General features: G+C 51.8%; 1 protein-coding gene across 3 annotated transcripts in view; it reads right to left on the bottom strand.

Annotated features, from left to right (window-relative positions):
* Nucleotides 1-7140: 7140 nt before the first annotated feature.
* SPMIP8 (sperm microtubule inner protein 8) overlaps nt 7141-15807 on the bottom strand; it is an 11927-nt gene continuing 3260 nt past the window's right edge. For all 3 annotated transcript variants that reach the window (XM_011758034.3, XM_071084657.1, XM_071084656.1), the window contains exons 3-8: nt 10269-10330; nt 9828-10002; nt 9388-9449; nt 9107-9171; nt 8712-8744; nt 7141-7307 (exon numbers count right to left, since the gene is read on the bottom strand). In XM_011758034.3, coding sequence (XP_011756336.2) covers nt 7277-7307; nt 8712-8744; nt 9107-9171; nt 9388-9449; nt 9828-10002; nt 10269-10330 — 428 coding nt within the window. In that variant the 3' untranslated portion in view covers nt 7141-7276. The remainder of the gene's footprint in view (nt 7308-8711; nt 8745-9106; nt 9172-9387; nt 9450-9827; nt 10003-10268; nt 10331-15807) is intronic.

Genomic DNA, 15807 nt, shown 5'->3' with positions numbered 1-15807 from the left:
GCACTGCTTGTTCTGCTCCTTCTTCCACAGGGGAACAATGGACATGGAGAGGCAGAGAGGGGCACAGGTCCGAGTGGCGGCTTGGGGACTGGGGTACAGGGCTGGGTTTGAATCCTGAGCTTTGAATGTTCTGGCTGTGTGGCCTTGGGAACCTCTTTTGGACTCAGTTGCTTCATCTGTAAAATGGGGAGGTTCACCTTGCCTTGCTTGGTTGTTTTGAGAATTAAATAGAGCCCCATAGAGAGTCCCTGGTGGGGACGCTTGAAGATGCTGACAGTACCAACTCCAGGACACCTGGGGCTTTCAGGAATGATACCGAGGCCTCCTGACTTCTTTTGGGTTTAATCACAGCCCCTGAAGTGGGAGCTGACCTGTGAGAGAGCAGCAGCTCATGGAAGGCTGGAAGCCAGGCACTGGGCCTGGTGGGCATGACAGCTTGCTCAGCCCTGATGGAAAACAAAGGGCCTGCCTGCAGCAGCAGCAGATGCAGCCAGCCCTGCCCTGCCCCAGAGGAGGGGGAGGACCTGCTGTCACCCCACAACCACCCACCCTGTCTCACAGTGACCCTTCTACAGGGCCAGCCCAGCTGCCTCCCACCTGAGCCCCTCCAGCACACCTTTCCTCCTGCACCCCTTCCCTGCCCCAGTGGCCCAGCTGCAACTCAGGCTCTGTCTGTTGCTCAAAGGTGGGGATGGGGCTGGGGAGAGAGAGGGAAAAACAGCCTCCCAAGCCTGGGCACCTGAGAGCCAGTGGAAAGTGGTCAGTAGGGGCCCCTTGCCTTGAGTTAAAAGGACAAGGAGCTGCCTACACTGCAGGTGGCCCGAAAGCTGGGTATAGAAGGTACGAAAGGCCAGGGGACCCAGATGTGACCCAGACCCCATGTTCCTCTTCTTCCCTCCGGGTGGTCATGGGAGGACCCTGCCCTTGAGAAACCATGTGGTTCCTTCCCACAGACTTCTACCTCCCAGGAAGAGGATGCCCAGGGCCTTGGTTCCGTGCCAGGCTCAAGTCCCAGCTTGCTTTCTTGCCATGTGACCTAGGCAAAACCCACCTATCCTGAGAGGCCCCTGGAAAGTGCTAGCGTGTGTGTGAGGCTTTATAATTACCGCCACAGGTTGTCCCTCCTGAGTGGGTGACAACATGCATGGGTCAGGGCAGGAGGGGCTCTGGCTGGACATGGCTGAGCTCACATGGAGCCTGCAGTGGCTTCTTCTTCCTTTGTCCCCACCCCTACCTGCCTCACAAAGCAGTGGGGTTCCTACACCTCCACCAGGTCCTCAGCCTCTAGGCTCCAGCCTGGGCCTAAACCAGGGCAGCCAATGGGGCCCTGGTCTGGGAGCCCAGATGTTTGGGTTCAAGGCCAGGCCCTTTGGTAACACATGGCCTGAGGCCTCTGTCTGTCCCTCTCTCAGGCCTCAGTTCCCCATCTCAGTGCCCCACCAGCAGGCCTGGTGCTCTGATTCTGGGAAAGCGACAGGATCAACCCATGGCCCATTTTCACTTCCCTGCCCCTCCTGGCCTCCAGCCTGTTCCCCTCTGGTATCTCCGACTAGCCTCTCTTGGTTGTAAGTGGCAGAAACAGCACAAACCGGCTTAAGCAGCTGCTCACTGCACCTGGCCATACAGGTACTTCTCCCACCAATAGGCCCAGGAATGCCGACCTACAGGACGGCCAATTTCCTGTTTCCCAAACCTGATGAGTGTCTCCTTCTCTTACAGCACAGCATTTTTTTTTTTTTTTCAGACTGAGTCTCCCTCTGTCACCCAGGTCAGAGTGCAGTGGTGCAATCTCAGCTCACTTCAAACTCCGCCTCCCAGGGTCAAGTGATTCTCCTGCCTCAGCCTCTGGAATAGCTGGAACTACAGGCACATGCCACCACGCCTGGCTAATTTTTGTATTTTTAGTAGAGACAGGTTTTCACCATGTTGGCCAGGCTGGTCTTGAACTCCTGACCTCAAATGATCCACCCGCCTCAGCCTCCCAAAATGCTGGGATTACAGGCCACTGCACCCGGCCAAACATAGCATCTTAAAGGGGAGCTTCAGATGTTGTGACTAGGAATATAAACTAGTGCTGTATCTTTAGTCTCTGGCTAATCATTCCTTTTGGCCCAACCACTGGGAGGATGGGAAGTGCGGTGTTTTAGGATGAGGGTGACATCTGGATGAGGGCCAGGGCTGGGAGGAAGCAGGAAGGAGGAGGGAGAGACTGACACAGCCTCCTCTTTGGGAGTTAGTCATTCCCCCTGGCTAGTGAGAGACACCAGGAGTGGGAAGGGGAGGGGGCCATTCTCCTGGGTCCTAGAAGTTGGTGCCAGGGCAGGCTGGGCCACCAAAGGGGATGTTCTTAGGAAGCCCATCATCCTGACAGCTTTTCTAAACTCCCACCATGCGCTGGCTCTGCTCCATGCTTAGCCCTGCAGGGGACGGGGGAGAGGATGCCGCTTTCTGGGGGTGGAACCTGTACTCATGAACCATAGTAGACTGAGTGTGGTGTCCTGGTTCAGAGCACCACAGCAGCCCTGGCTAGAGTCCCGCTTCACCACTCATTGGTTCCAGGGCTTTGGGCAGGCTGTTGAAGCTCTCTGAGCCTCAATGTCCTCATCTGTGAAATGGAGTCAATAATGCTGTCTTCTGAGGTTTAGGGTAAGGGCACAGTGGAATGATTTGTGTGACATGTTTGGCACGTAGTATCCACGCAGAAGGACTAGTGCTGGGAAGTCAGAGGCAAGAGCAAGCCAGCCCAGCCCTCCCATCTGAGAGCCCTCCCATCGGCCTTGCCATACACCGTACAGAAGCCTTTTCCCATCCGCCAGCAGGTCTGAGCCTCATTCCATACTTATAAGGTGGCAGGGCAGATGCTTAGGAAGTCCAGGGGTTGTTCACAGCCAGGCAGTGGATGAAAGTGGCCTGGAATTGTGGGAGTTGGCCAGGTGAGCCTGGTACCTGCACACAGGTGAAGGAGAGGCAGTGGGGTCTGAGCCGTGTAGAGCTCCTGCTCACTCTTTGCTGGCCAGAAAGCCGGGAACAATAGCCAGGACCAGTCCAGGGCTGGCCAGGGCAGTAGAAAAAGCTCTTCAGCAGCAGGCAGATGGCGTGACCAACCCCTCTGGCCCTCTCTCAACTCCTTGAACAATCAAAGCCACTGCGTTCCATCTTCCCAGATGTACAGAAGTAGTGCCACAAAGGCCCTAGGCCCCCCAGCCTAAGGAGGGCCAGGCTCTCCCACGAGCTCCACATCTGATCCTCATGCAGGTGGCTTCTTGGTTTCTTGAAGGTGGTGCTTCCTAGAAAAGCCTTGGCCACTATTGATTTTCTCATCTACAAAGATTCCAGCCAGAACACACAGTCTTCCTCAGGGCTGTGAAATGGAGTCAAGGGGATGGCTCCTTCCTTCCTGTGTATCTCTCTGTCCCCACCCTGGGTCTGCCTTCCTGCCTTTGTTCATCCACAAGCATTACTGAGCACCTGCTGTTTGCCAGGCACTGAGCAGGTGCTACAGGGCACAAGGCACGAACTTCAGGTGAGCCGGTTTTGAGGTTTTTGCATATCAAAAGGTACAGTAAAAAAATGTCAAAACTGCTGATATCTAGCACAAAATATGATGTTCACGAGTTCTGCCTGACCCCTGCCCCACCCCTGCCCGCAGCTTGGACCCTCACCCTATCCCTGAACCTCCCCATTGCCAGCCCCAGGCCCTGGGTTAGGACATCATTTTTCAGGTGATTTTGTACTCGACACCGCTATAACTCTGTAGTAGTTAATTTAGTCCTGATTGGTGTGTTGGTTCTGGAAAAGACCACAGGCCCCATTCCTGAGCCCCAGGTCCAGTTAGAATAAAAGGAGCCAGTGAATGAGCCCAGGGTGGGCCAGAGGGTGTGAATTAGCCCCGAGGACAGCTATGGTCCCTGTTATTGTGATTTGAGAGAAGAGCTGGGGGGAGATGGGAGGACTTGAGAGTAGCCTGCCTGGAATGGAGGGTGGGATTTGGGTAGGAAGAGGTGGGGGAAAAGCATTTCTGATGAAAGGAAGGCTTTGAACAAAGGTTGGAGGCAGACAGAAGCCCAGAGCCTCTGGAATTGCAAGGAGGCTGTAGGGGAGTTCATGTTGGGATAAAGGGCCACAGTAGTGGATTGGGGTCAGGCCATGGAGGCTGGACTATCCCCAAGGCCATGGCTGCTGGGAAGATTTCCGATGTGGTCTAGGACTCTAGCATCCCTGCTGTGAGCCCTGGGCAAGTCCAGCTCTTCTCTGGGTTGTCATTTGGAGGGGACCCTGGGTGGCACAGAATGTGGCTCTGACTCTCTTTGATGAGCAAAGAGTCCCTGGAGACTGAGAGGGGGTGTCAGCATGCTGGGCCACAGTGGCCTCAGCTGGATTGGGATGGGCTGCTTTCCCTCTCTCAGCCTCTGGCCTTTGGCCTCCGGGTGGGATTCTCAACCTGCAGATTCTGCCACTGCCAGCAACTCCGAGAGAGCTTTTTCGTTTTTGTTTGTTTGTTTTTAGATGGAGTCTTGCTCTGTTCCCAGGCTGGAGTGCAGTGGCCCGATCTTGGCTCACTGCAACCTCTGCCTCCTGGGTTCAAGTGATTCTCCTGCTTCAGCCTCTAGAGTAGCTGGGATTACAGATATGCACACCACATCCAGCTAATTTTTGTATTTTTAGTAGAGATGGGGTTTTGCCATGTTGGCCGGGCTGGCCTCGAACTCCTGGCCTCAGGTGGTCTGCCCGCCTTGGCCTCTCAAAGTGCTGGGATTACAGGTGTGAGCCACCCTGCCCGGTCCCAAGAGAGCTTTCTGATGGGACATCTTATCCTCCCTCTGAGCCCTAGTCAGATGGCCCCACCCCGAGGAAGCCCCCTTTGGTTTCTTCCCCATTCTTAGTTTGGATCTGTCCCGTAGCAGGCAGGCAGTAGAACCTAGTGGCCACAGGCAGGGGATGGGGGTGGGGGGCTCAGGCAGGCCAACTTCAATTCTTAGCTCTGTCAATCACCAGATCTTGGGTCAGCCACTTAACCTTCCAAAGTTCATTTCATCATCTGTAAAATGGGTCTAAAATGACCCATCTCATGGGGTCTGCAAGATGGTTAATGCATTGCCTTCCATTTAAAAATAGAAATTGCACATAAAAGCAGACTCATTTATGCTTATCTACTCTGCATTTCCTTTATTCTTAGGCACACTTTTTTATATTTATATTTTATATAAATATATATTAATTACATATATACATGTATTTATATTTATATATTTTATAATATATTTATATTATTGAAATCAGGATTAAATGTACAATCAGTGGGCAAGAAGCTTTAATTAAATTGCTGGTGTGGATTGCCATTCATGGGGTTTTGGCTGGGAGAACATGGTCTAGGTGTGTACTCATGTGATCACCTCTACTTTCAGGTTCTCGTTGGCTGGGCCTGCTGGGCTGGAAGCACTTCAAAGGCAGGGAGGGCAGGGAGAGCATCTTGTCTGTGTCCTCCCAGCACCAGCAAAGGGCCTGGCCCAGGCAAAGCTCTGTAGTGTTTGCTGGGCTGTATGCTGGCAGGGACTTGTCCAGTCATACAAGGAAGCAGGGCCAGGAAAAACACCGCAGTCACTTGATTCCATCTGGCAGGCTTCAGCATGTGTGCTGGGGTTCTCTGGCTGGCCCACCTCTCCCAGGCCAGAACTCTAGCATCCCTGCTGTGAGCCCTGGGCAAGTCCAGCTCTTCTCTGAGTTGTCATTTGGAGGGGACAGAAGCACAGAACGTGACTCTGACACTCCAGGCGGCTCTGCCAGTGGCTTCCCAAGTGCAGTCCCAAGGTGGACACATGATTCTGTACATGATTTCAGGAGGTCTGTGGGTCCCTGAAGCCCCAGGTTTCAGGACCAGAAGTCCTATACAGGTAGATTGTTAGCTTGGTAGCTATTTATCCTGATCTAGGTCTATGCTTGTCAGCCGCCCACAGGTGGGGTGGGGGTAGGGTATCTGGAAGGTCCTGGAGCTAAGCACAGATGCTAGCAGCCCTAACCCCCTGATATGGTTTGGCTGTGTCCCCACCCAAATCTCATCTTGAATTGTAGCTCTCGTGATTCCTTCATGTTGTTGGAGGAGGCTGGCGGGAGATAATTGAATCATGGGGGTGATTTCCCCCATACTGTTCTTGTGGTAGTGAATTAGTCTCATGAGATCTGATGGTTTTATAAGGGAAACCATTTCCCCTGGCACTCATTCTCTCTTGCTGCCACCATGTAAGAAGTGCCTTTCGCCTTCCACCACGATTATGAGGCCTCCCCAGCCATGTGGAACTGTGAGTCCATTAAACCTCTTTCTCTTCCCAGTCTTGGGTGTGTCTTTATCAGCTGCATGAAAACAGACTAATACACCCCCTTACCATTGCTGGAGATGCTCTGTCTTAGCCCCCTGGATAGCATTATTCCAGACCTGGGCCAGGAGTCGCCACACTGTCCCTGGGACATCATGCCTTCTTTTCACAGGAGCAGCTTGGAATGGATGGTTGGTGGGTAGACAAGGGCTATTTCTGAAGCCTCATGGATAGAGCAGAGGACTTTTTGCTTAGATGACATGTTTATTGGTGGTGCTTTGGAGAGCAGGGAACTTTCTTCTCTGAGTGGCTTCGTGCATCTCATGCAAGTTTAGACTCTACAGTCTGTTGCATCACAAGAATCAAGACCATAGGCCTGGCCAGCTCCCCTTGCCCCAGCCTGCTCCCACACCTTCAGGGCGACCCCGGGCACAGGGAAACCCCCCAGAGCACACCGGTATGGCAAGAGCTTCAAAAAGGCACCTAAAAATAGCTTTCTAACCCCCTCCCTTTCTCTTTAGGGCTTAAATTCAGGATCTGAAATGGAGGGGGTTTGGGTGTGGGGCTGCCGGCAAGGGGCAGGAACACATCTCTTGCTCTTGGACCTTAATTCTGGCTGGACCTTAGGGCTTACACCCTGACTCTCGAACCAGGTCACCAAACATTTTTCTCCAACCCCCCACCAGTTCTTCAGGAGTTGGCTGGGGACAGGCAAGGGTAAGATACTGTCATCCTGTGGTCCTGACCCTCTCCCAGCCTCTGCAAGACACACACACACACACACACACACACACACACACACACACACAGAGAGACAATTGCATGTCTCTCTAAGGAAGTATTAGGTTTATTTCTAGTTAGGCTGAACTGGGGAGATGGCTGGTGCCACCATAAGTCCTCGGTCTGGCCAGGGGACCTGAGGTGGCACTGTCCAGCAGCCTGGGAGTCAGCCTCCTTTCCAGAGATTAATGCCAGGGGGTCAGATAGTTGACACGACTGTGGAGAGAAGTAGGGGTGAGGTGGGGGTTTCCAGGGTGTCCTAGGGGAAAAAATCAGGCTTTCCCCCTCTAGGCTCTGAAAACACAGCTTCTAGCCAGCCTCTGTGTGGCTCAGGAGACTTCAGTGGCTCCCTGTTTTCTGTATTTTCAGCTGTCCTCCTTAGCTGTCAAGCTAACCTCCCTCCTTTGACTTTGCCTCATCCTTCTCTACCATTGATTCCTAACTATGAAAAACTGCACCCATTTTTCAATCATTTAGTGAACCTACTCTGTTAGGCATCATACGGTAGCAAAACCCAGAAACGTTCCCGTGTGGGAGAGGGGAAGGCTAGCTTCTGTCAATAATGACAGTGCAATAGTCTCGGTGCTATAAGATATGGACACATAGGTAATGACCAATGGGACGGAGTGTGAGCCGGTGGGGAGAGGCAGAAGGTGGGGGAAAACTTCAAGGAGGATTGCACATCTGGGCTGGGCTTTAAAGAGCATGAAAGAGGCCGGGTGCGGTGGCTCACACCTGTAATCCCAGCACTTTGGGAGGCCAAGGCGGGTGGATCACGAGATCAGCCTGACCAATATGGTGAAACCTCATCTCTACTAAAAATACAAAAATTAGCCGGGCTTCGTGGCGCTAGCCTATAATCCCAGCTACTCAGAAAGCTGAGTCAGGAGAATTGCTTGAACCCGGGAGGCAGAGGTTGCAGTGAGCTGAGATGGCGCCATTGCACTCCAGCCTGGGCGACAGAGCTAGATTTTGAGGGGGGGGAGGGGGAAGAAAGGCACGAAGAAGTTTTTCAGGCAGAGGAGGAAGGACCATCTAGGCGCTGAAACAGCACAGGCAAAGGTATGAAGAGTGCTTGTCCTGCTGGGTTTCGGGGGAATCTAGTCTTGCTGGAGTGTACAAAGTGGGGCGAGGAAGGTGAGAGATGGCTCAGTTATGAAAATGTCTGAATATCTTGCAACCTCCGTTCTTGTTCTTATCTCCAAGCCTTTACTTGTGCGACGACCCTGCCGGGGACACCACTTAGCCCCCTCCCTTAGGGCCTCTCCGCACCCAAAAAGGCAGATTCTTGGCTCTCCCTCGTGTTTCTTATTTGTCTGTTTTCTCTCCTTCCAGGTAACACCCCCGCCCCATCCTTTTGGCCTCCTCCAGTCAAACCTGGTGGGATATGGATCCCCCACCCCCACCCCCGCGCGTCTATCCCCACCCCAGTGGGCTGCACATTTGCCAGGGGCGATCTCTCCAGAGCGAGGCAGCTTGCGCCCCCCCCAGGAGGGCACCTCCTCCTCGCCAGGCCTCGCCGGGGCAGGGAGGTCTCAGAGTCAGGGAGCCCCGAGGCTGTCCCCAGCAGTCGGATGGGAAAGTGGTTGGCTGTGGGGCGGGACAGGACCGTTCCCCTACCTGTAGCTGGAGCCGAAGCTTCGGAAAGTGTTCCTGGGAAAGAACGGGGCGGGTGAACCCGAGATGGGAAGGGGCGACCCTCTCTGGGCGCCTCGCTAGACCTCGGGAGCCACCCCCTCTCCCCGCCATCCCTCCTGAAGGGCTCCAGGGCGCCTACACCCAATGCAAACGCCTCCACTCCGCAAGAGTGGAGTTGTCAGGGAGGACAAGGTGCTCCGTTTAGTAGGAATTACACGTGTATTCATTTGAAATTGTAATTTGTTTCTGGTGTATTGGAGCCAATTTTTCCCAGTTCTCACGTTTTCAAGGGTCATTGCGTGTGTGCTAGGAAAACGGCCCAGACCTCATCCTCCCTCCCCCGGATATGGGGTCCCGGGGCGCGTGGCGTCACTTACAGGGAGTCGAAAGGCAGGGGCTTCTGTCCGTAGCGGTCCAGGCTGGGGTTCTGGTTGAGGCAGTACTGAGGCGGGCAGCAGGGATAGGGGCGCGGTGAGTCGGGGGAGCACGGACGCCCTGCCCACGCCCCACACAGGGCTTCCCGCTAGAGACCGTGGTCCTGAAGACTGGGAGGCCCTGCTCTGGGTCTCCTCCCCGCCTCAACTCCCGTCTTAAGCCGCTCCCCACCAGGACCCCCCTCTCCCCGCCCAGGGACGGGTCTGCGCGCAGCGCTCCCTACCCGCCAGCTCTGGGTCACGTCTGGCTTCAAGTACCGCACCGCGTAGCCGCTGAGACCCTCCACTGCGAACAGAGAGCCCCCTCTCCGGCGCTCATCCGTCTCCCAGGACAAACCCCGCCTCCTTACCTAAGCCCCGCCCACAATCCAGCCCCACCCACACATGTTCTGAAAACAGGTCCCGCCTCCGCTACCCTGCAGGGCAAACCCCCACCCCGACGGCTCCTCCTGGCTCCGCCCCCTTCTCATGGACAGTCCTGCTTCCAGATCCGCGCGCGCGTCTCGGCCCCACCCACCGCAAGTGCCACCACTGCACCCCAGCGGTCCAGCCCTGTCTCTGCCTGTCCCGCCGCCTACGTTCCTGTGCGCAGTCCACGCTCCCTGCTCCAGCCCCGCGGCCCACCTGCCCTGCGCTTCCTTTAGCGACCGGTACGTAGACCGACCTCGCTTGCTCAGGCAAGGCAGCTTGAACTCCCCGGCCGAGGACACGAAGTGGGACCAATCCTCGATGGCGCGCGTGAAGCAGGGCCAGTCCACTCGGTTGATGCCCGGCGCGATGGGCGCCAGCTTTCCCTCGTGGTACCTGTTGCGGAGCTTCTGGCCTGTCGCGGTGATGTCCTGACAGGGCCACGGGGGTCAGGCCCCCGCAGCAGTAGCCGCAGGAGCCTAGAGAAGCCATCCCAGTCCATCCCAAAGGCCTCAGCTGACAACTGGCCCGGTGCATTGGACCGAGGGGGCGCCCGAAGTCGGGAACCCGGATGGGGTGATGTGGGGAGTCCCAACATCTACACCCTGAGGAGGTGCTCAGGGAGTAGATCCCAGGACCAGAGGCGCTTGGGGCTGGTGCCCCTTAGCTACCCAAGGGCAGGGCAGAGGACACTCACCAAACACTGCAGGGGTTTGTTGGGGACCCCAAGGAGTGTAAAATGGGCGTTGTCAAACTCATCTGTTGAAACAAGAGAAAGGGAGAAGAGGTGTCTCCTTCACCAGTGGTCAGAGGTCAGAGAACTTTGGCCCACACTGTACTTTAAAAATTTTTTGAGGCCAGGCAAGATGGCCCACACCTGTAATCCCAGTACTTTGGGATGCCGAGGCGGGTGAGTTGCTTGAGGTCAGGAGTTCCAGACCAGACTGGCCAACATGGTGAAACCCCATCTCTACTGAAAATACAAAAATTAGCCGGGCATGGTGTGGAGTGCCTGTAATCCCGGGTATTCGGGAGGCTGAGGCAGGAGGATCACTTGAGTCCAGGAGGTCGAGGCTTCAGTGATCATGCCACTGCACTTCCACCTAGGTGACAGAGCAAGATCCTGTCTCAAAAAAAGAAAAAAGGCTGGGCGCGGTAGCTTACACTTGTAATCCCAGCACTTTGGGAGGCTGATACGGGTGGATCACTTGAGCTCAGGAGTTCGAGACCAGCCTGGGTAACAAGGTGAAACCCTATCTCTACCAAAAATACAAAAAATTAGTTGAGCGTGGTGGCACACGACTGTAGTCCCAGCTACTAGGGAGGCTAAGGCACGAGGATCACTGGAATCCAGGAGGTGGAGGTTGCAGTGAGCTGAGATTGCGCCACTGCACTCCAGCATGGGCAACAGAGTGAGACTCTCTTACGTTTTTATTTTAATTTGACAACTTAAAAAAATCTAAGATAAAATAGTAATCACATCTCACCCCTTGCCACAGAATAAAACTCTGAAGATTCCAATGTAAAAAATGAACATGGGCAAATTCTTTTATAACCTTGGGATGGGAAAGGCCTTAATAATTTTAATTAAAAATCCAGAAGCATTAAATAAAAGATTGATAACTTAAATATATAAAAATAAACTTCTACATGGCAAAAACAAATGTCAAAAAACAAATTGAAAAAATATTTCCACTTATTTTACAGATATTAATATTAATATTAATTAATATTCCTTAATATTGAAAGAGTGCCTAGAAATCAAGACACACAAAAAATGCCAGGTACGGTGGCTGAAGCCTGTAGTCTCAGCTACTCAGGAAGCTGAGGCAGGAAGATTGCTTGGGCCCAGGAGTTTGAGGGCTGCACTCCACTGCACTCCAGCCTGGGTGGCATAGTGAGACCTTGTCTTTAATAAATAAATTAACAAGTTGAAGAATTTCTCTATACAAGGACTCCAAGGTGCAGAAGGGTATATACAATATGCTGCCATTTGCTTTAAAAAAAATTTTTTTTTGAGACGGAGTCTCGCTCTGTCGCCCAGGCTGGAGTGGAGTGGTGCAGTCTCGGCTCACTGCAACCTCTGCCTCCCAGGTTCAAGCGATTCTCATGCCTCAGCCTCCTGAGTAGCTGGGATTACAGGTGCGTGCCACCATGCCTGGCTAATTTTTGTATTTTTAGTAGAGATGGGGTTTCACCATGTTGGCCGGGCTGGTCTCCAACTCCTGACCTGTGATCTGTCCACCTCAGCCTCGCAAAGTGCTGGGATCACAGGCGTGAGCCACCGCGCCCAGCCTACTGTTTGCTTTAAAATAGTAGACTAAACATAGACTATTGGAAACAGAGAATATATATGCAGGTCATCACTTCAACCAAATCATCAAGCTTAGCATCACAAATAATGTGATAATGAAATTCTGTGCCTCCTGCTGCATTATGGCAAACATAGCATCTGTTGCCTGTGAAAGATTCTGGCCAGCAGTGTTTAACCTGGTGATTCAGGTCTCTACACCTAGCTGCTGGTTTACAGAAAATAGATTAACAAGGTAAGAAACACCATAAGGAAACAGTGGCTCAAATTCACCATATGGGACTGTCTGCAACACAACTTGGAGACTCTAAAAAGTCAGTATGATGGTGGGCAATGGAAACTGGGTGGACTGTTTTAGACTAAGATGAAAGACATAACAAGTAACTGAAATACATAATCTTAGATTGAATTCTTATTCCAAAAAATCATTTTAAAGCCATAAAAGACATCTTTGGGGTCAGTTGGGGAGATTTTAATATGGTCTGGATATTAGATGTTGTAGAAGTATTGTTAAGTTTCCTAGGTGTGATAATGGTATCGTGTCATGCAGAAGGATGTTTTTGTCATTGGGAGCTGCTTGCTAAAGGGTGTCCAAGAATGTGAGAGAGAGGGCGAGAGAAGCAAAAATATGGCAAAAATCAACTGAAGCAGGTGGAAGGTGGTGGGTACTCATAGTAATATTCTTGCAAATTTTCTCCATTTGAAAATATTTATAATGTAAACTAAAAATAAAATCCTGAGGTTTCCCCAATGTATTGACTGAGTGGAACCTCCTCTTGGCTAAGGGGACCCCCCAAAACCTTAAAAAACTGAGTTCCCAGCCATAATGGGACAGGAGGTCAGACATGCTTCATCCTACCCCTGCCTTTTTGTGGTTTAGACACAATAAATGATGAGCATTAATGTTAAACTAGCAATCACAAGGCCAGGTGCGGTGGCTACGCCTGTAATCCCAGTGGTTTTGGAGGCCAGTCACTTGAGGTCAGGATTTTGAGACCAGCCTGGCCAACAGGGTGAAACCCCATGTCTACTAAAAATACAAAAATCAGCTGGGCATGGTGGCACACGCCTGTAGTCCCAGATAGCTACTCAGGAGGCTGAGGCAGGAGAATCACTTGAACCCGAGAGGCAGAAGTTGCAGTGAGCCGAGATCATGCCCCCGCACTCCGGCCTGGACGACAGAGCGAGACTCCATCTCAAAAGAGAGATTACAAGACTAAGAGAACAGACTGTTTGTGGCAACAAGATGCCAAATTATTATTATTATTATTATTATTATTATTATTATTGAGACGGAGTGTCACTCTGTTGCCCAGGCTGGAGTGCAGTGGTATGATCTCGGCTCACTGCAACCTCCACCTCCTGGGTTCAAGCAATTCTCCTGCCTCAGTCTCCCGAGTAGCTGAGATTACAAGCGCACACCACCACACCTGGCTAGTTTTTGTATTTTTAGTAGAAACAGAGTTTTACCATATTGGTCAGGCTGGTCTTGAACTCCTGACCTCAGGCAATCCACTTGCCTCAGCCTCCCAAAGTGCTGGAATTACAGGCGTGAGTCTCCGTGCCCGGCCAAGATACCAGATTATTAACAGGACCTAAGGCCATGCAAGGCAAGGGTTAAGTCACACACCCCTACACTTAAAGCATAAACTACAGGCTGGTTGTGATAGCTCATGCCTGTAATTCCAACACTTTAGGAGGCTGAAGCTGGAGGATCACTTGAGCGCAGAGTTGGAGACCAGCCCTGGCAACATAGTGTAACCCTGTCTCCACACCAAACAAACAAACAACAAAAACAACAAAAATAGCCTGGCGTGATGGTGTGTGTCTGTAGTCCCAGTTACTCAGGAGGCTGAAGTGGGAGGATCACCTGAACCTGGGAGGTCGAGGCTGTAATGGGCCATGTTTGTGACATTGTACTCTAGCCTGGGTGACGGAGAGAAACTCTGTCTAAAAAACAAAACAAAAAATAAATAAGCTATGTTTTAATTGCCATGAGGTTTTTCTTTTTCTCTAGCACTGGCCTTGAGATAAGCAATATTAAAACAATTACAACTCATACAGCTCACAGATGCTGACGAACTGACCCCCTGATCCACCAGCCACAGCTATGCCTGTGATTGCATATGGGGCTGATTTCAGTAACTTTCTCCAGATGAGAAGACCACCAACCGTGGACAGAGGCTGCTCACTTGCTGAGCTTTGTGTCCTGAAAAGATCTTTTGTCATATAGGGCCTAATTGTAATACATTTAAAGGTTAAGTCTCCACCTCAAAGCCAACATGGGTTGTATATTACATGCAAGTTTGTTCATTATGCCCATGTCAGTACTATCTTCATGAATATTTATAGCTCCTCCTGTAACTTGTTGAATATGTATATTTAGCCAACCCTTTGAACATAAAGCTCTTACCCAACCCCTCCTCCTTTGACATGCCCATCTTTGGGCTTCAGCTGGAGGCACACTTTCCAGCCTGTGGGATGGCCACCTTGCAGCTATAACCCCTTATAAGAAATAAAGTCTTTTCTAAACTTAAACATTTATTTTATTTTTTGAAGATGGAGTCTCGCTCTGTCACCCAGGCTGGAGTGCAGTGGCTCCATCTTGGTTCATTGCAACCTCTGCCTCCTGGGTTCAAGCGATTCTCCTGCCTCAACCTCCTGAGTAGCTGGGATTATAGGCACCTGCCACCCTGCCACGCTAATTTTTGTATTTTTAGTAAAGCTGGGGGTTTCACCATGTTGGCCAGGCTGGTCTTGAACTCCTGACCTCAAGTGATCTGCCTGGCTTGGCCTCCCGAAGTGCTGGGATTACAGGCGTGAGCCACTGTGCCCTGCCTAAATTTATAAATTTCTGATTTTTCAGTTAACAGTAATAAAAAATTGGGGAGCAAAATAACATGTGTTTGTATTCCCATTAGTGAACCAGGGAGAGACATCAGACACTAAGAATGTGGGGGGGTTACCTGTATGGGGGGTGATGGGAGTGAGACTTGTTGCTGTGCATATTGTTACAGCATTTTGAGTTTTGAAGTTGTGACTATTACTTTTATTTAAAGCATATGCTTACAACAAAATACATATCTACATTAGAGCTTTCTTTTAAAAATCTAGATTCCTGGCTTCTCTCAGAAGCAGGAAATTGGAAGAACTGGTAACCTGGCTGGCCCCTCCAACATAGCACAGTCTGCAGGGGGCCCTGTGGCTACTGTTTAAACAGGGCAGGTGTGGGTGTCCCATTTCCCTGTGGAATTTTCCTTTCCCCACGGCCTCCCCACCTACTTCCCTCATTTGTGTTTCCCATCAGGACCCGTGTGGCAACTCTGGTGATCTCCGTGCGGTCTCTGACACCCTCAGCCCACCTGTCACCCAAGCTGGAGCCTAGGTATGGGCCTGCACTCCCCCTGTTCCGCCTCCTACCCCGCCCTACCTGCACCTACTCCTGTTGACTTTATCTGCTAAATACCTTCTAAATCCCTCCACACGCAAGCTCCTCAGTCCATGCAGGGTTATTCACTAGGACCGTGGGGCTCTTTTGCCCTGAAGGCCCACATGTTCTCCTCTCCTGCATGGGGGCTGTGAGGAGGGGTCTTTCTCTTTCTTTCCCACATACAGAGATGCTTGGGCAGAAGTTGTTACTGTTAGACTGTTATAACTCCTACCACTGCACCTGCCAACCTCTGCCCAGTTCTCTCTCCATTCATTACAACAGGCTAGGCACAGTGGCTCACGCATGTAATCTCAGCACTTTGGGAGGCCAAGGCAGGAGCATCGGTGGGGCCCAGGAGTTGAGACCAGGCTAGGCGACATAGGGAGACCCTGTCTCTACAAATAATTTTTAAAAATTAGCTGGGCATGGTGGCATGTGGTCCCAGTTACTCAGGAAGCTGAGATGGGAGGATCATTTGAGCCTGGGAGGTCGAGG

The sequence above is a fragment of the Macaca nemestrina genome, chromosome 18, assembly GCF_043159975.1.
Source record: "Macaca nemestrina isolate mMacNem1 chromosome 18, mMacNem.hap1, whole genome shotgun sequence".
Lineage (NCBI taxonomy): Eukaryota > Metazoa > Chordata > Mammalia > Primates > Cercopithecidae > Macaca > Macaca nemestrina.
Note: the sequence above shows the minus strand (reverse complement) of the source record. Positions and strands in the feature narration are given on the sequence as shown.